Here is a 20,409-nt window from a genome sequence, read left to right on the forward strand (position 1 = left end):
ACTACTCTATAGGGTTTATATAGGTATCGAATATAGTAGAAGTAACTAAATTAATAAATAATAGTAGGAACTAACCTAGTTATAATTATATTAGTTAGTTATAAGAAGTAGGAGAACTAAAGTAAAATAAGCTCCTTTTAGTTACGTAACTTTTAGTATTTATACCTTAGGTATCTATTCTAGCCTACCTATCTAGACTATACTATTTAATAAAAGCTATTAATCTCTAATATAGCTAGAGTCTATTAAAGTATAAAAGAAAAGTATTAAGTAGTTATTAATAATAATAGGAGATATATAAAGTAGTAGTAATAATTATATATCTATATAGGACTAGTGTTAACAGTTAAACTAGTAGGGGTTACTAACGTTTGTGCTAGGGACTGTATTAGCAAGCTAACAAGGTGAAAATTAATCGACATAGTAGCTATCGGAATTCACAGCGCGAAGGATCAAGGGCTGACGGGCCGCCCTCTACGCAGTTTGCTTAAGCGACGGGGCGCCGTCGTGGCACGGCAGTCCATGGGGGGTCACAGTCGTTGCTCGTTATACACACTGAGTCCGGCACAAATCCCTGGGAGAAAGACGAAAGAATGGTAACTTGCAATGGATTCGCAACACATGCTCTACCAAGCTAGAAGAACGAGTCTCAAGCTGACTATGTTGTCTTGCTGATCCGATGAGGTTTGACTTTCTTTACATGAGTATCGCTACAACTCAAAGGAGTAAAAACGAGCGTCCGCATGATTCAAGGGTGTTTTGACTGGCTCGAAGTCTATGCACGTCACAGTTGTGATCAGCGGTACTCGAGTACTTTGTTGTCTAATTTTGATAGGGCATTTCCAATACCGTTCCGACCGAGGTTGCCTGTCTCGAAGTTCATGTTTGAATTGTATACACAAGGCTAGGAAGCCTGGTCTTGCATGCGCTCAGAATAGAGTGACATGCGAAAATGTTCGGCAGACAGCGTCGTCGACGACTCGCACCGCCTGATGTCAGAGCACATCCAACCCGCGTGGTGCGTAGAGAGTGGATTGCGAAGCCGGCGGTGCCGTTGCGGTACAGAAACGTCGTCATGCAGAAGGATGGCACAGGTGGTTGACGATGTGGTTGCGTGTGATTCGATTGGCAGGTCGGCAGGCAAGAAGCATCCGCCAGACCGCTCCAGACTGCGGGAGGAAGGCGCGCGCGTTTAGAGCCGACGGCATGCTTCCGAGCCGACGACAGCCTCGCTGGCGATGATGATTCCTTCCACAATCCCAGCGGTGCCTCTGTGCCTCGTCGTCGTCATCAATATCATCAAAATATTGATGTGGACAAGGGCGTCGTTAATCAAAGGCACACGGCGGCTACTGCACAGTGGCCATGCAGCTAGCACGCCTGGCACCACAGCCCCAGGCGCGGCCGCTTCGGCACTCGTGGAAGCTTCGCAAAGCAGGGATAGTGAGAGGACACATGCAGAACTAGGTCGCTATTGGCGGGCTGCCGGTGTTTGTAAGAGGTGTTGGTGCGTGGCCCTTGTTCACCAGATGCGAGCACACAGGGCGACAGATACTTTCTTATCCATCCTCCCACCGCATCGCAACCGCCTTCGCACCCTTCTGGAATCTCTCCCGTGCCTCGCGCTGCTGCTCCAACATCTCTCGCCCGTCGATCCATCCACCCATCCATCCAGCACAGTCGCAGTCCGTGGGCGCAAGGGCTACGTTAGCGGCCAGCACGGGGAACTTGGGAACCTCTGCTCGCAGCATCCCAAATCGCCTGATCATTATTGCTGTTGTTCCATACGGTACGGCACAGTGACTGGTTCTCGCAGACAGACCCAACAGCGCCGAACGGCCTTCATTGCCCTCCCGCATCCATCCTGGGCCGGTCCTTTCTTGATACGCAACATAGGATCCTTGTCCTACCGAAGTCATCTGCGAAGCACCTCTTTTCGACCGCCAGACCCAAGGCACTGGGCCCCGAAGTTGGAGCTCAAAATGTAGTTGTGCTGCCGCTGCCCGCCTTTTTCCGTTCATGCGATGAAACTCGAGACTTGTCATATTTCACACTCCATCGTATTTGCGGGTCGATGATTGCAAACTGCCATCATATCTCGACTTGAATCTCTGACGTCTGGGTATGTTGCCCACGCTGCCCTCTACGCCCTGCCATACCAAGGTGCTAATCAGATCCCTCCAGTTACACATAGGACCATGTCGTCGTTGTTTGCGCTTCTCCAGTCGCAATCAACGCCCTTGCAGACCCGGAAGGGTCTCATAATACTAGGCCTTCAGAATGACTTTGTCTTGCCAGATGGGAAGCTGCCAGTCGATGACACTGGATACCTAGATCGAATCATCCAACTGGTCCCTGCGTTCCGCGAGCACGGTGACCTCATCTGGGTTCGTTCCGAGTTCGAAGGCAGCAGACAGGTCAACGGCTTCGACACGCCTGGCGATACCGTTGTTGCTGGAAAGTCGTATGGCACCGAGGCAGAGTCGTCGCCGTCGAGCGATCACTGCCCAGTGCCGACCAAGAAGTTTAAGGTAGCACCAGATTTCTACACAGAGGGTTGGGCTCTTAAAGCTGACCAGCCCAAGTCTACGGCCAAATCAAAGGCGAAATCTACTGCTACCTTGCCAGAGCCCAAGGACGGAGACGACGATGAAGAGCTCTTCCTGACACAGACCAACAAGAGGGAGCCGTGCTGTGTTCGTGGAACCCGTGGAGCAGAGTTCGCGGACAAGGTCAAACCCTTGATCGATCCCAAGGACTTACAGGTCGTCAAGAGTCACTACTCAGCCTTTGGAGCTACCTCTTTGCTGTTGACGCTTCGGTCCAAACTCATCACAGAGCTTTACGTATGTGGTAACATGACAAATCTGTCTGTGTACGCGACTGCCATGGACGCCGCTCGGTACGGCATCCAAATCACCTTGATCACAGACTGCCTGGGCTACAGGAAGCAGGACAGACATGACCTGGCAATCAAGCAGCTTCGCGAGATTGTATCTGCGGAGGTTATCAAATGCGAGAAGGTCATCGATGAGCTTCAAAATCCAACAGAGCAGCAGGAGTATAGTGATGAAGACGACGAAGACGACGAAGACGACGTCGACGAAGACGAGGACGAGGACGAGGAGGAAGACGAGGACGAGGATGACAGCGATGTATCCGACGTTGGGGAGAAGCCTAGACCGGGTCATGATGCTCATGTTACGCCGTCAGATCCTGAGCTTCTTGAGGTCAGAAACAAGACTTAACAGGTCGTTGATCAGGCTAACGATGCGTAGGTCGACAGTGAAGAGAGCGACGGAGAGTTCTCCCTTCCCACCGTACGTTCAACCCGGCGACTAGACCCTCCAATTGAGCTTCCGTTCCGCAGAGCTGATGGTGGATTGGTAGGCCGGATCTCTTCCTCTCAGTTTACGCAACCTACGAGCTCTCAACCTCACCGTCGCAGCCTCTCAGGCAAACAGCCAGCACCTCGAAGCTTCCATGGACCGAGAGATGAGCTTGTCCAGCCCCACCTCTACTCAGCCTCGAGTCACCGCCGGTTAGGTGTTCTCGACTCGCCTGACTCACCACCGAAGTACGACAAGCCGTGGCTTCAACTCTTAGCACCCCCTCCCGTTGCTGGGACATCTGATCCTACTTCTCATAGCAGGCCAACACACCGTGGACTCGCTGCGATGGCTGGTCTTGCTGGACTATCACAGTCTACTATCAAAGAATACGAGACAATGATGAGGAAGGCGCAAGAAGAACAGAGATTGGCGGATGGTGGGCGAGTAAAGAGCAAGCCACTGTTTGGCGAGAACACACAGGACGAAAGCGCTGGCTCTCGAATCTCATACGACCTCCTTCCACCAGATCTTGCCGAAACGATCTTCGACAAGCTAAAGGGCGAAGTCAACTGGCAGTCAATGTACCACCAGACCGGCGAGGTTCCACGCTTGGTCTGCTGTCAAGGGACGGTTGACGACGATGGAAGCATGCCAGTGTACCGACATCCTGCTGATCAAACGATTCCTCTACAGACCTGGACGCGAACGGTTGACTGGGTCAGGAAGGCAGCAGAGGAGAAAGTCGGCCATTCTCTTAATCATGTCCTGATCCAACTCTACCGCAGCGGCAACGATCTCATCTCAGAGCACTCCGACAAGACGCTGGACATTGCTGCCGGCAGCAGTATCGTTAATGTGTCTTTTGGAGCGCAAAGAACGATGCGCCTGAGAACGAAACGAGGAGCTCTCAAAGGCGAAGCAGATCCACTAGCCAGGACAACACACCGCGTCCCGATGCCACACAACTCCATGATCACCATGTCGCTAAAGACGAACGCAAAGTTCCTCCACGGAATCAATGCCGACAAGCGTCCCTTATGCGAGCTTACTGACGCCGAGAAGGCATACAACTTCCAGCGAATCAGTTTGACGTTTCGAAATATCGCGACTTTCCTCGACGGCGACTCCAAGATGATCTGGGGTCAGGGAGCGACCGGGAAGACGAAAGATGATGCGAGGCTTGTCATCAATGGGAATCCTGAACAAAGCGAGAGGATGGTGCGGGCTTTTGGGGCTGAGAACGCGGCGAGTACGATTGATTGGGAGGAGATTTATGGGGAGGGGTTTGATGTTCTGCATCTGAAGTGAGGGAAGGGAAAGACGGATAGCGCGGCGAGAGCTGTGCTTCGAAATCGAATAGCAAGTGGTTGGGGTTGAACCCCATCATGATATTTGCTTGAAGGATTACTATACCTAATGCGCCGACTCCAGTCGTCTCTCTTGCCTCGCCCTTCACGCCATGCAAATGCTCATCGCCTTGTTCTTGCGCCTTCGCTATCGATTTCGTTTCAAAACACTCCCTCAAACAAACACCACATGACATCTCTCCCGTCTCTAACTGCACAACACCCCCGGACCCAGAGCCGGACAAGCTCGGGTGACATCTGGCAAAGCATGCGGCGCTCATGACTTCGGCATACGGCATGTATAGTGTTTCGGCTTGCCGCTGTCACACTTCGGAATCGTCGAAAGCTACCGGACTGTCGTCTGTCGTACAGCGCCATGCTTTCTGACTTCGAACCGGAAAATGCAGACCGGGCTGGCACTGCACACTGGCGGTCCCAGTGGATGGAGGACTACTCCTGTCGGTGGTGGCGACGTTTGGGTCTCTCACCGCTCACGATGGACTTGATGCCTTCGGCCATGGCTGCATGAAATACATCAGCATTTGAAACTCACCATGTGGCGCATTGTGGGTAGCACTCACTGACGACCATAATCGCAACAAGGTACTGAATCATCTGCACAACCCATCGCGCCGGCCACCAGAGCTGGTTGTCTGGGTCGCGTACGTTGCCGGCTCCCCGGATGAAGGTGCTCGACTTGGATTCTTGGGGTTTGTTCTCGTTGCTGTCTGCCATTGTCGCTGCTGTTGTCTGTGCGATGGTGCTACGAGATCAGGTGTTGCTCTTATAGCAAGCGGATGGCAACGGGAGCCTGAGGAATACGTTTGCGAGGGGACCCGATGATGGTGTGGTAGTGCACTGGGTGTTGTTTTTGCAGCGGTACAGCACACATGAATGCAGGGCAATACGCTGAGAGCGAGTGAGGTCATTCAATTCAATGTCGGCGCCACACTCGATCAAGTCTCCGATCGCTCCTTGCGCCCCCTTTCTTTGCCGCGTGCGAGCGGCTGGGAGCGCGTTGCTGACTTCAATCGTTATTCTAAACATCCATTTCTACCGTATCCGCGCTCACGCATACCTTCCCAAGTCTCGTGACGATGTCCGACATCGTTCACACACTCCTCGGCCAAGAGAGCTCAATGTCCCACCTACGGCCAACAAGCGGCCGACTTTGCCGCCCTATCCTATTAGCCTGCAAAGTACCTAGGTAGGCAGGTGGGAGAGTTCTTCCAAGGACAACAGGACAGGACGACCAAACGGCATCACGTAATAGTCTAGCGACATCGTCTTCCAGCAAAAGAGGAGCTCAATTACAGGCGAGTTCAAATTTTTCTATTATATCTCTTCCCTTGCCCTCGACGACGCTGGCACGGTCATTCCTTCACCTCAGGTCGTTCCTGAGCTTGCCCCACCACTACTCTCGTTGTGCGTCCTCCTACCTTCGAAAGTATACCGCTTTGGAATCGAACACAATGCCTCTCAGCCCATCCGCTCTCAGTCCGGCCAAGGACCCGGAGTTCACGTCTTTTCCCTCACGACGATCAGTCGTCCACAGCACCAAGGGCATCGTAGCATGCACCCAACCCCTCGCGGCACAATGCGGTCTCGAAATCCTCCACAAAGGCGGCAACGCCGCGGACGCTGCAGTCGCCGTAGCAGCAGGCCTGAACATGACTGAGCCGGGCAGCACGGGCATCGGCGGCGACATGTTCTGTCTCTTCTACGAAGCGAAAACGAAGAAAGTCCACGCACTCAATGGCTCTGGACGGAGTGGAGGGAAATGTACGTTGGAGACGATCAGAAAGAGCTTGGGGTTGAAAGGTGGTGAGGTGGGGAGTATACCGATGGATAGCGTGCATGCAGTAAGCGTGCCCGGTGCGGCTGCTGGATGGGTGGATACAGTGGAGAAGTTTGGGAGTGGGAAGGTTAGTTTGGAGGAGGTATTGGATCCGGCGGCGAGGCTTGGGGAGGAGGGGTTTCCTGTTAGTGAGGTTATGGGGAGTTACGTGAGTGTGAAGAGTATGCCTGCATTGGTTGAAGGCTAATTGACAACAGTGGGCGAAAGCTGAAGGGTTGATACGAAGAGCTTCACCGAATGGAGCGGAGATGTTGAAGAAGGATCCCAAGGCCAAAGATGGTGTAAGAGCTCCGAGGCCAGGTGAGATTATGAAGAACTCAACTCTCGCGAATACGTTTCGTCTGGTGGGAAAGAACAAGAAGGCAGGATTCTACACGGGAAAGGTGGCAGAAGAGTTGGTCAAAGTGGTCCAAGATTTGGGTGGTCACTTGGAACTTGATGATCTGAAAAAGCATGCTGAACTCGGCACTGAAGAGACCGAAGCAATAAGCCTGAAGTTCAAGGCGCAGGATGTTGCGAAGGCGCATGGACAGCACATGGACGACAACAGCAGTGAAGGCATTGAACTCTGGGAACACCCTCCGAACGGACAGGGTATTGTGGCATTGATGGCGTTGGGTATAATCGAGCAGCTGGAGAAGGCTGGCAAGATCCCGAAGTTCGCGCCTGAAGACCACAACTCGGCTCTTTACCTTCATACCATTATCGAAGCCTTGCGGATAGCGTTCGCAGATGGCAATTGGTGGATTGCAGATCCAAACGTATCGAAGGTGCCGACAAAGGAGCTGATTAGCCATGAATACCTCGCCGAACGAGCAAAGCTGTTCGACCCGAAGACCGCCAGCGCACCTTTGTCCCATGGCTCACCAGCACACAACCACTCGGATACAGTCTACTTCGCTTGTTCTGATAGCGAAGGTAACGGCATTTCTTTCATCAACAGCAACTACGGCGGGTTTGGCACCTGTATCATCCCCAAGGGATGTGGCTTCACCCTGCAGAATCGAGCCGCGAACTTTGCCTTGCAGCCCGAGAACCACCCAAATGTTCTGGGGCCGAACAAGCGACCATACCACACCATCATTCCGGCCCTCATCACAAACGTAAGCGATCAAAGCTTGCACAGCGTCTACGGCGTTATGGGGGGCTTCATGCAACCACAAGGCCACGTGCAAGTCCTCTTAAACCAGCTCGTCTTCGGATACACACCTCAAGCCGCGCTCGACTCCCCCAGAGTATGCATTGGCGCTGGAATGCCCGATGCTGGAGACGTCATGGATATGACTGTCTACCTCGAGGAAGGCATGAGGGAGGAGACTGTTGAGGGATTGAAGAAACTTGGCCATAAGGTCGAGGTTGTCAAAGGGGCTGCGAGAGGCTTGTTTGGGAGAGGACAGGTTATCAGGTGGCATGTTGATCCGCTTGAAGGGCATGGGGTCTGGAGTGCTGGGAGTGATCCGAGGGGCGATGGGCATGCTGTGCCTGCGTGAGGTGGCTATAGCAGGAGCACATTCAACTTTTGACATGCTGGAATACAGCCACTGCTCTTCTGTGCTAATGTCTATCTGCGTCATAGAAACATCGTCTTTTTCACTGGTTCCCACCGATGAAACTCCATAACGACGAAATGATATCCAGGACCGGAGACGGCACCACCTGAATCTCGTCAGCGAATGTGCAACTCTCAATACGCTGTCAAACAACTCACCAACCCCAACGCAAGATTGCCCAGCATAGGAATCAAATTCATCAGCAAAGTACTCGCCGACCGCTCCTTCTTCGGCTTCCTCTCCATGGCCTTGATCTCCTCCTGCACGCACTCATGTTGCTCGGGACGAAGCTTGCTACTATTAGCCCGCAACTCCGCAATAACATTCTCGTAACCAATCCGCTGCGCACTCAGCTGTTCGTCGAGCTTGCGATTATACGCCGCCCGCAAATCGTCCATTTCATTCTGCATCCGCCGCGTCTCGCTGCGCCGCTCGTACCGCAGAATCTCCTGCTCGTCGCGCACCCGGTCGAGCTTGCGCTCGTAGTCGCGCTTCGACTCCGACAGCACCTCCTCGAGTTCCTGGCCGTGCGCGGCTTTGGCGTCGTTAAGCTCCTGCCGGATTTTGGACAGTTCGAGTTGGTATTCCTTGTCCTTTTTCAGGACTTCCTCGTTGACGGTCGTGCCGGCGGTGGTGTCGATTAGTTTCTTGCCTTGCTCGACGATCTCGGTCTGGATCTGGAGGACTTCGGCGTTTTTGGTGAGGAATTTGCGGATTACGGCGAAGGCGGAGGCTTGTTGGGCGTCTTCCCAGCGCAGCATTTCGGCTCCTCGTTTCATCAGGGGTTCCCAGAAGAGACTGCTCGTGCGTAGTTGCTGTTCTTTCTCCCTGGCCTAGATGCATGGTTACCTCTGCTTGTACCATCGTCTAGTCCTAGCAACAGCATGAGACTCAGGGGCATACCTTATCGAAGTCTCCCAAAGCTCGAGCCTGCTCCCAGCGGTTTGTCACCAGCACGACGTTCTTCATCGGCGAATCACCACAAAGATCTCTGAACATTTTGAGGTTGCGCAGAGATGACCCGTACATCCTTTCGTCCATGATGGACTGCATGTAGACGATGCCATCCAACTTTAAATGTTGTACCCGATAGGTGATTTCGAGATAGTTTGCTATCTCCGTCAAGACTTGGGCTTCGCTGCGGAGGGTGTCGTTGAAACCGGGGGTGTCGATTAGGGAGATGCTGTGTCCGTCCATTTCGAAGTCGTAGGAGACGACCTCGGAGGTGACTTTGGGGAAGTCAATTTGAAGGCATCAAGGACGCAAATGTGGAACTCACGAGAAGTGTAGTCATGTCCGATGGCGACCTTTTGCTGACTGGCCTTTTGAATGAACGTGCTTTTTCCAGAGCCTGTCACGCCCATCACCGCGATGCGGATGACCCTTTTTGAATCTGCCATATCGAACAGAATAGGTGATAACTTGCTACTGCTATGAGCTTGCTCTCCTAGAGACAGCTGATTCTTTATACGGCTCCATGAGCAAGGCTGAGGCTGCCACTATGGCACAGCGAGACCTATGTCTCTCATCTTGCCAGGCAAGGCAACTCTCCACGCGAACGCCATGCATTGCCACTCATGATGAGGGAAGGATGCTCATCAGCCGCGGCTGCTGAGCCAGCAAGCGATAGCACAGCCTGACAATACATGCACGCCTTCTCATCACCTGTTGTTGAAAAGCTGAATGCAATGTTGATTTCGAGTTGCCTTGTCGTCAGGGGTAAGGAGATGAAGCCAATCACGTTGACTCGGTCGGCTTGCCGAAAGAACCGGGAGGCCGAAGCGACAAGACACGTCAGCACATCCTTCCCCTTTCATCGCTCACGTCTTCACATGCTCTACACCGGTTTATGCGCAGTGTAACACATCCAGATAGGGCTTGCTGCAGCTCGAATCACATGCGATGTGTATACCTTGTTGAGGCTCTTTCGGATACCCAAAAGAAGACAAACCACCTTTCAAGACTTCGGCCGGAATGTCAGTTGACGTAAGTGCTACGGCTCCCTCACAAGGCTCTCCAATTGCAATGCAGCGCTTCAAGGACATTGCAGATACCTATCACGATCGTCCGTCTTTCAGCTCAAGCCATACCACAGCCTTCGACAACACATTCGTACGCTCGTAGTGGTCCGCATCATGCGTACCCCTCGCCACAATCGCAGGATGAACCACAACCTTTGGCAACCAGCCGTTCAGACGAGGATCCTCTGGATCATCTCGCCTGTGCAGTGGATGAGGCTCCAAGAGCGGCGAACGGACATGGAATCGCTCCTCTGCAAGCTTTGACAAGCTGCGGCACTCCAACGATGGCCGCTGCGCCCAAATCTGCACAGCGAGACGGCCTGTGTCTACGAAAATCTGTTCGAGCCCATCCATGAATTTCTTGCGTTCCGGAGCCTCCGTCTGTCGCAAGAAAAGGCCGATCAAGCTCTGGTCCATTGCTTTGGGAACTTTTCGACAAACATCATCTATCTTTTCGTTGATGTAAATGAGCTGCGCATTACCGTCGGCATTGTCAGATGTCTGGTACGGATTCATCAAGCGAACTGTGTCGGAGCGCCACTGCTGTGCCTTTTCTTGATCATCTGGGAGCAACGTCAATCTTTTCGTGTGCTTCTGTCAGCTGCAGAATGGCACTACTGGACTCACACTTCTTGCCGGCTCTGAATATCCCGTATAGAACTTCGCAGGGGTTCTGTCTCTGTTTCAAGTCTGGATACTGGCGCAGTACTTCAACAAGCTCCTCGTCCAAGGTGTCGTCCATGAAAAAGAAGGGATCGCTTAGAATCCTGCCATGAAGCGCGCGTGATAATAGCGCGGTCAGGCACAGCCGTGAAGCATTTGTGATGCTCCAAAGCTCCTGAATACCATTAGGGCTGGCGGAGTTGAACCGTATCACTTTGGACAAGTCCTCTTGGAGGAGACTCTTTGCGTCTGAAGGAAGTCGCTCGATCTTGCTCAGGTCGTCGGCCGCATAAGTCTTAACCAGTCCTGTAAGATCCGATCTTATCCACTCAAGGGCTCCGTTCAGGGTACTTGAGTCCAGAGGGACCCAGCGTGAGTCGCCGAAGGACTTGAATGACTTTGCCTGAAGTGAACGTATCTCCTGACCGAGCCCATCGTTTTCACGCCGGAGCTGCGCCAACTGATTTCGAAGCACGGTGGTCTCTTGTTCTTTCTCATGTAGGAGCAAGGCCAGGTCGCGTGGATCTTGTCTCTGCCGAGAATTTCCAGAGTTGTCTGTAGGTGGCCCTGGATACTTTGTGGAAGAGGGCCTTGAAGGCATCGTTCCTGGCTGTTCTGGACTCTGAGCAGGTCCTTGGGATTGGCTGTTCCGTACGTACGACGTCTGGCTACCACTCTGGAACATACAGTTGGTCAAGCTAAATGCGGAAAGAGGATAGCACTCACGTCGACTGGAGCCGCAGGTCCATTTCCAGAGGGTTTCCCTTGCTCGTTGGTGTTAAACAACGCCTTTTTGATGTCCTTCGGGATCAGACCCATGACTTCGAATCCTGAGACTTACGTTCAGGTCTTCGGTGCAGTTGGTGGCTTTCGTCTGCTCATAAACAGCACCTACCACAACTTCTGTCCCAAGGTGGGTTGTCTCTTCAGGCGCCTCGTCACTCTCAGCTCATGCAAGGCAATCAAATTAGCGAATTTCCGGTGAGCCAAGGTCAGCCGGAGCATCTGATCAGCAAGCACATGAAGTCCTACTCAGGCTGTCAACCCTTCTTTTATTGGACCAAACCCAGGAAGAGACCAGAGACTTCTTCTATCAAGGAGACTCTTGAATTCCACCTTTACAGCCCAGCTTTCTGGCAAACTCGCCATCCAAATTTCACGGTGTCACGAAGATAGTTTGGCATGGGCTCTCTTCACTTTAAGCATTGATCAATCGACATGCCACGCCACAAACTCATCGTTGGGCTGGACTACGGCACTACTTTTACTGGTCCGCTATAAAGATGCCAATGTCCATATGCTTCACTGACACTACCTCAGGAGTAAGCTTTGTGCCAAGTAACAAGGCTTCCGCGAAGGATATTCACGTTGTCCGTACGTGGCCAGAAAAGGACGGAGAGTGGAAGGTGCCTTCACGGATTGCGTATCCTTACGAGAACGAAAAATATGAACTCGGATCAACGCAGTGGGGATTCCAAGTACAACCCGAGCTGAAGGCCTGCAGTTGGACAAAGCTGTTACTGGACTCAAAGACTCCAGCGACGCAATATGACGATCCAAATTTGAGGACAGCAAAGGCGGATGGTCACTTACATCTTCCGTCCGGCAAAGGGGCTCAACAAGTTGCCGCAGACTATCTGGGGGAGGTTTACTCATACGTTCGCGACCGCATCCGAAAGCACATTGGGGACACTTTTGACTCGACGCCGGTGGAATGTTGGGTCACCGTGCCTGCTGTCTGGTCTGAACAAGCTCAAAGCGCGACAAGATCAGCTGCACTGCAGGCAGGATTTGGTGCACGCCCGGGAGATTCAATCAACATCATTACAGAGCCTGAAGCGGCGGGTGTCACCGTCATAGACGAAATCACACGGAGCAACACAATCATCAAACCCAAGGTGCGCCCTGAAGTGCTGCCTTGAATTACTATTACGTTTGGCATGGGAGACAAGAGCTGATGAGTGCCAGCAAGGAGAGAATGTCATGATATGCGACTGCGGTGGTGGTACTGTCGATATCATAAGCTACACAATCCGACAGGTATCCCCCTATCCAACGTTTGCAGAGGTTTGCGAGGGTATCGGTAAGTGCTAAGTTGCAGTCCTTCGAGGCGATGCTGAACTTGCTGTTCAGGTGCAAAGTGTGGATCGACCTCTATCGACCGCGAACTGGACAAATTGCTGGTGAGACGATTCGGATCCGCCTGGAAGTCAGTCAAAGCCAGCCGGAGAGGTAACTTCCTGCGTAGGTGGGAAGATGTCAAGAAAAGCTTCAACGGCGATACCAATGGGAGGCCGCAGCGTCTTGGTCCTGTCTTCATGGATGGCGTGCCAAACTCGGAGTTCTATGACGATGAGGATGGTTTTGTACTGCTTAGCGGGTGAGTGACACGAATGGAATTTCATGCTGTTGAGCTGACGCGGCCGCAGGAAGGATATCAAGGACGTTTTTGACCCTACCGTTGAACAAGTCATAGGGCTTGTAGAGCAGCAGAGAGATATGATTCGGGCACAGGGAAAACGTCTGGATCGCCTAGTCCTCGTTGGCGGCTTTGGCGACTCTCCTTATCTCTACCAAAGATTGAAAGATTGGTGTCAAAGAAATGGTGGTATATCCGCATACTGTCCAGAGCATCCGTGAGTGTTTTAACACATCGAATATGGTAGTCTTTAAGGCGCTAATCAACATTGTAGGCAAGCCGCTATAGTCACCGGCGCCGCTCTTCGTGGACTCCTCAATATGTCGCCAGAGTCAAAGAAGTGTCGGAAACATTACGGCTGTCCCATTGGAATGAAATTTCGTGAAGGGATCGACCCGAAGGACAAGTTGTACTACCCACACTATGGGTGGGATGCAATGTGCAGCAATCGCATGATGTGGCTGGTCAAAAAGGCATGTAAACTCCCACTGTCAAGTCCGAGCCGATACGGAACTAACAGTGGGTTTTCTTAAGGGCGATGATATCACCAAGGACACCATTCGCAAGCATCCGTACCGCTCCGAACAGAGGAAGAAAGACAAGGATAAAGACGAGACACTGCAACTCTGCAGCAGTAACTCCGACGTACCACCCGAGCATGTGGAAGATGACAGTAAGTAGAGAGCTTTGAATATCCACCGATGTTTCCTAATCAATCATTTGAAGGTGTCGACATTGTAGGGTCAATTCACCTGGACCTCAACGGAGTCGACATATCAAAATACAAGGCTAGACGCGAGTTTTGGATCATCGGGAGTAAATACCTAGAGATTCCGGTCGACGTGCAGGTGCACTTTGGGTCTAAGACGGGACGCTTCCAGGTCGATGGGGTTTGCGAGGGCGAGATCACTGGGACTGCTACTATCGAGTACGAGTAGTATTGTTGAGGCGCTTAGAAGTGCAACGTTGGCATCCGTAGGAGTTGTGGAAAGACGCCAGGGCCCTCTCCTAAGGCTGCAAGAGCAGAATCCCAAATAAACTTAACAATGTTGTCTACAAGCCCTTCAAATAGATACCCAAGTCAAATCGGTTTTCGGGTCCCTCGACTCGTCCCCTGTCGTTCAGGGGTAAATTTACGGCCTGAGGCATCAAAGCTGCTTAGTCAATAGCCGGGCGCCTCAAAACTCAACTTCAGGTATGCTCAGCGTCGAGACCTCTACAACCCATACACCCTCCGCCGCTCTTACTGCTCACAGCTGGTCTCTAGCCCGGTATAGACAGCATTACCAAAACGGCTATCCGCCTCAATGCTTCTAGGTCTGCTAAATCTTCGTTGTTGCATCTCCAACTTTCACTTCCTCTTCACTCTTCTCACTTGCACCTTGCTGAGGACTGAGGACAGAGGACAATGGGCGTCCGTCCGCTTTACCTAGATGCAGTCAGGACAATGGACCTTTCGTGGTTCGGTCTCGCCGCCAAGCGGAAATCGGACATTACCCAGAGTTTATACCCTTCGACAACACCCAGAAACGGCTGATAGCCGGCCGTGCCTCCCCAAAGACAAGAAGCCATGGCTTACTCATGCGGAAGGATTCTCGGCGTGTGCATGAACTATATCAATCCACTAATAAGACAAAAGGAGACCCATGGTCCGGCATCAACTCAAGACCGGTCCCTATACACTCTACTAGTAGTACGGTTAGCGAAACATGAGCGCAAGCGCCCTCGATGCGGAGCAACAGCTCCGCTTGGCACTCTTGGATCTAATGCCAGCCCCGCACGATCCACACAATGCCTCCAATGCAAGTGGTCTGCGGATACCTCACCTAATACCCGTCTACGAGGATGAACCATATCCTGATTCCGGACCTGCGGAACAACCCCCGGGAAGACCACTACAGCACCAACTCCGAAGCACGCCGGTAGCGCAATCAGATGCGGCATTAAAGACTGTCGAACAATCGCATCGAGATCGAGTCTCGTTCTTAGAGTCAGAGGGCAACCGAGTCAACCCATCAGAACTACCATCACAGTCCCTACCATCGCGCGATCCGGGCTTAGAACGTGAAGAGCAAAGTGAACTACCGTCGTCCAGCCATGCCAGCTCACATTATACGTTGATACGTGCGGCAGAGAGGCTTGAGAAGCTGGCACGGTCGTTCAGACGACAGGCGGCAACCGCGGTGGATGCGGCGCGCGATCAGCATAGTCGGGTAGTACAGCCGCGAGGTTCAGTGTCGAAACAGAAGCCCGTGCGGCATCGAGCAGCGAGTCACGAAGTATTGAACATCCCACGGTTATCTGATGGGCGCCATGTTGCCGCCTCTTCAATGTCAGCCGGCGCAGATCCGGTGCAACGCATCAAGAGTCCAACAGTAAACCTTGATGGGTTATATACAAAGTTTCTGGATTTGTACCTACCGAGGAATCCGAAAGGCAATACAGCCACGGCTGTTCTCTCTTTACTTCTCGAGACACCCAATGTCCTACCGTCGCCGGTGCCTGCCCTCGAAGAAGCAGTTCGCACACTGGTGTTGGTCTCGCTAGGCGGTGCGACTGGAGATCATGCTCTCCTTCAACAAGGCGTCAAGCATTATGGCAAATCGTTATCAAGTCTCCGCAAATCAATCGCGAATCCGCAAGTCACACACTACGAGCACACCTTTGTTGCCATTATGATCTTGCTCATGTGCTCGCACCACACGAAGATCCGGACTGTCGACAACGGCTGGGTGCAACATATGTGGGGGGCGCAGCACTATTTCGTTGCACGAAACTCGAAATCTTTCCAGACAAAGCTGGGCACTCTGGCACTCTCGTTGGCTCGACATGCTTCTCTCAGCTACTCTACTGACACGAAAGGCGTCCTGTTTCGCCAAGACCACGGAGTATGAGCCTACAGCGAATGACTTCCGGCTCAATTGGTCGGTCTTGCTCTTCAACACGTCGCTGCAGATCCCAGCCTTACTCGAGCGGCACGATGCCATCATGCTTTCAAATATAGCAGATCTGAACCGCGTAGAGGCCTTGGATTCAGCTTGCTCCGGCGCAGAGCTTCGATTGCGATCCTGGTTCAATGAGTGGACTGCCATCCAAACTACCCTTGGCAACGTCCTATTCAAAGAGCAAAGCATCGAACGTTTTACCCCTTTCAGCACATTGTGCAAGAACCGGACCTTCACATCTGCGTACTGGTTCCAGGATTTCTCATACGCCTTCCATGCCGTCTGGTACTGTATCTCAATGCACTACGTCCTTCAAACTCGACTCTCACTGGAAGCTCTTCGGCAGGAACTGACAAAGAATCGAGCCGATCCAAAGATTGACCGCGCAGCATACCGTTCCGAAGCGTTTCAGATTGCGCGAGACATTTGCATGTGCATTCCTTTTCTTTGCCAAGAACAGTGTGGTATGAGTGGCTATATCGCCATGCTCTTACCTCTTCGCGTTGTGACTGTTTATTTTCTGGGACAGGGTTCTAGCGATTGTCTTCAATGGACGGACGGTAAGTATTAAGGATGCCGCCCTATGTGGGACATGCAGAGCTCATGGCTGACTTCCCATGGCAGAAGTTCGCAAAACTGTGTTTGTCAAAGGCGTCTCGCCGCCTAATGCGACGTACCAGCGTCGCTCGTAGGTGCTACGCTTCCCATTCTTTGCTCCAAACACAGAGAATTATCGAGTACCCGCTCTCGAGACGAAAGCAGACTTGGCCGCCTGGCACATCAACCATTCAAACCCCAACGGCTCGAAGATTGACGACCCCGAAGTCGCCATCAATGTGCCGGCCGAGTTTTCGAGCACCGATGAAACGTTCGTAACGACAAAGAACGCCTAAGTTTGGCTAAACGTTTTATCCCAGACAAATCCGCAGCTACGAAAAAACATCCTCCAAGGTCTCAATGGCTTGGTTATGTACAGCAAGAGGACGGACGAATCGCAATGGGTCTATGCTGGCGACGAATCCTTAGTTTAAGGGCACATTTTGGTGCCGCTCAGTAAAGACGCTGCTGAAAGAGATGGCTGGGTTATGGCAGTCTCTCGCATGTGATCGCGAAGTCCGTGCCTCACTGCTCCGCATCCTTCACCAACGGCTTCCCAAACAAGCCTTCCCAAGTTCTATGCTCATTCCTATTTCTCATACTGTAGCACATGGTCGGCGCTCTGGAAGGATTCGATCACTTGGACCGTTTCCAACCATGTTGCTTAACTTTTCCGATGAAAGTTTCTCATAAGCTCAACCGTCCACCGTACACCTTATGTCTATGGACTATGCCCTGCCTCCTTCACTGATAGCCATAGCCCTGGCGCAAGTGGGCGGGATACCTGTGCTATGACGTGATGAGGAGAGCTAAAGACAGGAGCTCTGGAGAAGCTCTCTCTTGCTGCAAGGTACACCTGGTGTGGAATAGGCTGGAGGGATGTGAGACTCAGTCAGTGCTCCGTTGGTCCATGAGAGACATGCTCTTTATTATACATCTTCATGTTAAACCTGAGGATAGGAGACACACCTGTGAGATGATGAAACATTGTGCATACAAGTAACCGATCACGAAACAGAAGTATCCACCAACATGTCCTCCCACAAGGACAAAGAGGCAATCCCCAACGCCACCTACGATTGGGACAACTACGCTCACTACCGGCCGAGATATCCCCCAGCAACCACAAAACTCATCATGGACTACCACCGCGCGCATTCCAACTCGCTCCGTCTCGCCCACGACATAGGCTCCGGTTCTGGAGTCTACGTCCCAACCCTCTCCGAGTATTTCCAACATGTGCACGTCTCGGACCCAAACGTTGAAAACCTCTCTCAAGCCCGACAGAGGCTAGATAAGTGGTACGCGGAGAACTGGTGGAAAGCCAAGTTCACATTCAGCCAGACGACCGCGGAGCAAGCGAACGAATGCGTAGCAAATGGGAGTGTAGATCTCTGCACGCTCATGATGTCCGCGCACTGGACAGAAGGCAACGGGGAGAAGTTCGTGGCGGCGGTGGCGGAGAGTCTGGCGCCGAATGGGACGTTGGCGGTGGTGCAGTATAATCCCTGCCCGCGAGTGGTGGGGAATGAGAGGGCGGCGGAGGCGGTGAGGGAGTTGTATACGACGTATGGAAGGGTGATAAGGGAGAAGATCCCCTGGGCGAGGGGCTTGGTGGAGAAGAATAATTCTCCGCTGGATTGGGTGGATTTGCCGGAAGGGGTGTTTATTCAGGGTGTTACGAAACGGGTTAAGATTAATGCGTATAGTCGGGAGAGTGATGAGCTTTTTTGCATTCCTGGGCAGGAGGATTTGTGGGCGGAGAGTAGAGTAGGGAAGGAGCAGAGGAAGTATTGGTACGATGAGGGAAGGGATAAGGAGGCTGAGGGTTGGAGGATGGAGGTGGGAAAGGAGTGGTTTCGGGGGAGTTTGGAGAGTTTGAGGCAGGGGGAGTTTATGGAGGAGTATGAGCAAGTGTTGATGGAGGTGGAGAGGGTTATTAGGGAGACGACTGAGGATGGGAGGGTGGTGGTGGAGTGGGCTGTTGCGATACTAGTTGCTACAAAGAAATGAAAGACCATAGTCTGATAATGGGGCTTTATTTCATTCGTGTTGTAAGTGCTGCACGCCTATGGCAGGTCCTCTGTGATCTGCCTTCTGTGATACGTTCCCTGATTTGTCGTAAAAAGACAGGAATCACGGCCCTCCTTCGGCTGTCCAACAATCAGCAGATGTCCAGGCCCTCCCAAGTCGCTTCACAGCAGCCACATGATCTGGCTATCCAGCATGCGCATACTGAGTCGAATAGCATGCATACTGAGATGTGGGCTGTTGTCCTCACTCGTCGATGTCGTTATCGATAGAAGAAAACATATCTTCGGATAGGTGGTCATCAGTCTTGCTTGAAGAGACCGGTTCGTTTCGTCAGGTTTTCAAGTCCCTTCCGAACCTCTTCCACGCCTTCGAACTGCACGTCATATTCCAAGGCCCCGGTCCTCATTTCCCACAAGTCCTTCAGAGTGAACTCGCGTAAGGTGAAGTCCTCTGCAAGTGTGGAGTAGAGGGAGCGGAACGTGTACGAGTCTGATTGATCGTTGAAAGCGTCCAAGTCGTCAAGCTTCAGGCTCTCCAGTGTTGGTTTGTGAGGATCGAGCAGCATGCGAATCTCTCCTGCAGTTACGCTGCCATTTACAAGCTTAACGGACTTCAGTTCGTGGCGGGAGCAAATCGTGGCGATCTTGGCGAACAGGTCTCGAATCTTCACTTGGCCTGTTATGTGGAATAGCGAGAGGTGCTGCAGAGTTTTGGACACCTCGAGCACTCTCAAGAAGGGGTCAAGGCTCTTCTTTTGCGGCAAGAGTGCATACATGCAATTCAGCTCAAGATACGCCAGCGAGCCGAAACTCTGACACAAACTCGGTGCCTTGGAGGGATCACCCATGACAAGGATGAGCGCGCGACTGCAGTAAGAATCCGACAGCCGCATGTCCCTGACTTGAAGCTTGGAGTCTGCAATGGCTTCAAGTAGGAGTCCGGTGGTTCGTTCGATGCTACCGTACCTGACGCAGAGCTTCCACACATTGTCAGAGAGCATCACAAATCCTGCCATTCTGGCGACTTGGCGACAACCGAATGCAGCGTTCATATCATCGTAGACGACACCGAGTGCGGGAAGGAGGTTTGCATGCTTGAGGTTTGTCATGATTGTGACCACAAGTTTCAAGGCCCCTTGATTCGCTTGATAGAGTTCTGTCTCAACCTCTAACGCCACTTCTCTGAGGGCGATCGGCGTATGGAAGACCTGTAGTGGCGAACTTGAGCGACTTGAGTTGGCCACGAAGTTTCGGACTGGCCGTGATGGAGACCAGAGTCTCCAGCGAGTACTTGGTGACGAGATGAGTGCGGTGGGTGAAAAAGGCTTTGACGAAGGGGCGGTCGGTGGTAGCGTGGAGTTCGCGACAAGCGAGTCGCAACGCCTTGAGGTCTCGCTCGTTGGCTTGGTTTGCGACATGCTCGAGGAGCTCGGCGGGTAGATGCAGCATTGGTGATGCTGACATGGCTGCTGGCGCCGATTCCGATGATGCGAATGCCGATGCTGAATGCGATGATGTAGTCAGGTGGTGATGTTGTGGTGCTGGATGAGTTGTGGAAGAGATGCAAACGCAGCTTTGAGGTTAAGTGCTCGGGTGGCCTGTGCGCGTCACATGCAAACAGCGTCGCATGGAAGGTGCGAGTCAC

General features: G+C 52.4%; 10 protein-coding genes across 10 annotated transcripts; 5 read left to right on the plus strand and 5 right to left on the minus strand.

The window, feature by feature from the left end:
* Positions 1 to 2,198: 2,198 nt before the first annotated feature.
* M409DRAFT_68257 (uncharacterized protein) lies at positions 2,199 to 4,640 on the plus strand (the record flags this gene model as incomplete). Its single annotated transcript, XM_033817748.1, has 2 exons — positions 2,199 to 3,155; positions 3,279 to 4,640. 2 exons carry the CDS (start codon positions 2,199 to 2,201, stop codon positions 4,638 to 4,640), a joined length of 2,319 nt encoding a protein of 772 aa, XP_033664522.1.
* Positions 4,641 to 5,128: 488 nt separating this feature from the next.
* M409DRAFT_25822 (uncharacterized protein) lies at positions 5,129 to 5,413 on the minus strand (the record flags this gene model as incomplete). Its single annotated transcript, XM_033807844.1, has 2 exons — positions 5,129 to 5,199; positions 5,260 to 5,413. The coding sequence occupies 2 exons, from the start codon at positions 5,411 to 5,413 to the stop codon at positions 5,129 to 5,131; spliced, it is 225 nt and encodes a 74-aa protein (XP_033664523.1).
* Positions 5,414 to 6,150: 737 nt separating this feature from the next.
* Positions 6,151 to 8,026, plus strand: M409DRAFT_68258 (uncharacterized protein; the record flags this gene model as incomplete). The annotated part of the gene is made up of 2 exons (XM_033817749.1): positions 6,151 to 6,684; positions 6,734 to 8,026. The coding sequence occupies 2 exons, from the start codon at positions 6,151 to 6,153 to the stop codon at positions 8,024 to 8,026; spliced, it is 1,827 nt and encodes a 608-aa protein (XP_033664524.1).
* A 100-nt stretch (positions 8,027 to 8,126) lies between these two features.
* Positions 8,127 to 9,486, minus strand: M409DRAFT_25824 (uncharacterized protein; the record flags this gene model as incomplete). Its single annotated transcript, XM_033807845.1, has 4 exons — positions 8,127 to 8,192; positions 8,245 to 8,919; positions 8,990 to 9,315; positions 9,366 to 9,486. 4 exons carry the CDS (start codon positions 9,484 to 9,486, stop codon positions 8,127 to 8,129), a joined length of 1,188 nt encoding a protein of 395 aa, XP_033664525.1.
* A 657-nt stretch (positions 9,487 to 10,143) lies between these two features.
* On the minus strand, positions 10,144 to 11,589 carry M409DRAFT_25825 (uncharacterized protein; the record flags this gene model as incomplete). Its single annotated transcript, XM_033807846.1, has 3 exons — positions 10,144 to 10,670; positions 10,735 to 11,446; positions 11,497 to 11,589. 3 exons carry the CDS (start codon positions 11,587 to 11,589, stop codon positions 10,144 to 10,146), a joined length of 1,332 nt encoding a protein of 443 aa, XP_033664526.1.
* Positions 11,590 to 11,988: 399 nt separating this feature from the next.
* Positions 11,989 to 14,127, plus strand: M409DRAFT_25826 (uncharacterized protein; the record flags this gene model as incomplete). The annotated part of the gene is made up of 8 exons (XM_033807847.1): positions 11,989 to 12,040; positions 12,091 to 12,668; positions 12,739 to 12,853; positions 12,904 to 13,150; positions 13,200 to 13,406; positions 13,464 to 13,666; positions 13,710 to 13,862; positions 13,916 to 14,127. The coding sequence occupies 8 exons, from the start codon at positions 11,989 to 11,991 to the stop codon at positions 14,125 to 14,127; spliced, it is 1,767 nt and encodes a 588-aa protein (XP_033664527.1).
* A 771-nt stretch (positions 14,128 to 14,898) lies between these two features.
* On the plus strand, positions 14,899 to 17,027 carry M409DRAFT_57146 (uncharacterized protein; the record flags this gene model as incomplete). Its single annotated transcript, XM_033813535.1, has 4 exons — positions 14,899 to 15,932; positions 15,982 to 16,694; positions 16,733 to 16,822; positions 16,861 to 17,027. The coding sequence occupies 4 exons, from the start codon at positions 14,899 to 14,901 to the stop codon at positions 17,025 to 17,027; spliced, it is 2,004 nt and encodes a 667-aa protein (XP_033664528.1).
* A 736-nt stretch (positions 17,028 to 17,763) lies between these two features.
* M409DRAFT_57147 (uncharacterized protein) lies at positions 17,764 to 18,744 on the plus strand (the record flags this gene model as incomplete). The annotated part of the gene is made up of 1 exon (XM_033813536.1): positions 17,764 to 18,744. The coding sequence occupies one exon, from the start codon at positions 17,764 to 17,766 to the stop codon at positions 18,742 to 18,744; it is 981 nt and encodes a 326-aa protein (XP_033664529.1).
* A 319-nt stretch (positions 18,745 to 19,063) lies between these two features.
* Positions 19,064 to 19,873, minus strand: M409DRAFT_25829 (uncharacterized protein; the record flags this gene model as incomplete). The annotated part of the gene is made up of 1 exon (XM_033807848.1): positions 19,064 to 19,873. The coding sequence occupies one exon, from the start codon at positions 19,871 to 19,873 to the stop codon at positions 19,064 to 19,066; it is 810 nt and encodes a 269-aa protein (XP_033664530.1).
* A 52-nt stretch (positions 19,874 to 19,925) lies between these two features.
* Positions 19,926 to 20,228, minus strand: M409DRAFT_25830 (uncharacterized protein; the record flags this gene model as incomplete). The annotated part of the gene is made up of 1 exon (XM_033807849.1): positions 19,926 to 20,228. The coding sequence occupies one exon, from the start codon at positions 20,226 to 20,228 to the stop codon at positions 19,926 to 19,928; it is 303 nt and encodes a 100-aa protein (XP_033664531.1).
* Between the last annotated feature and the right edge of the window lie 181 nt (positions 20,229 to 20,409).

The sequence above is a fragment of the Zasmidium cellare genome (assembly GCF_010093935.1).
Source record: "Zasmidium cellare ATCC 36951 unplaced genomic scaffold M409scaffold_29, whole genome shotgun sequence".
In the NCBI taxonomy this organism is placed as follows: domain Eukaryota; kingdom Fungi; phylum Ascomycota; class Dothideomycetes; order Mycosphaerellales; family Mycosphaerellaceae; genus Zasmidium; species Zasmidium cellare.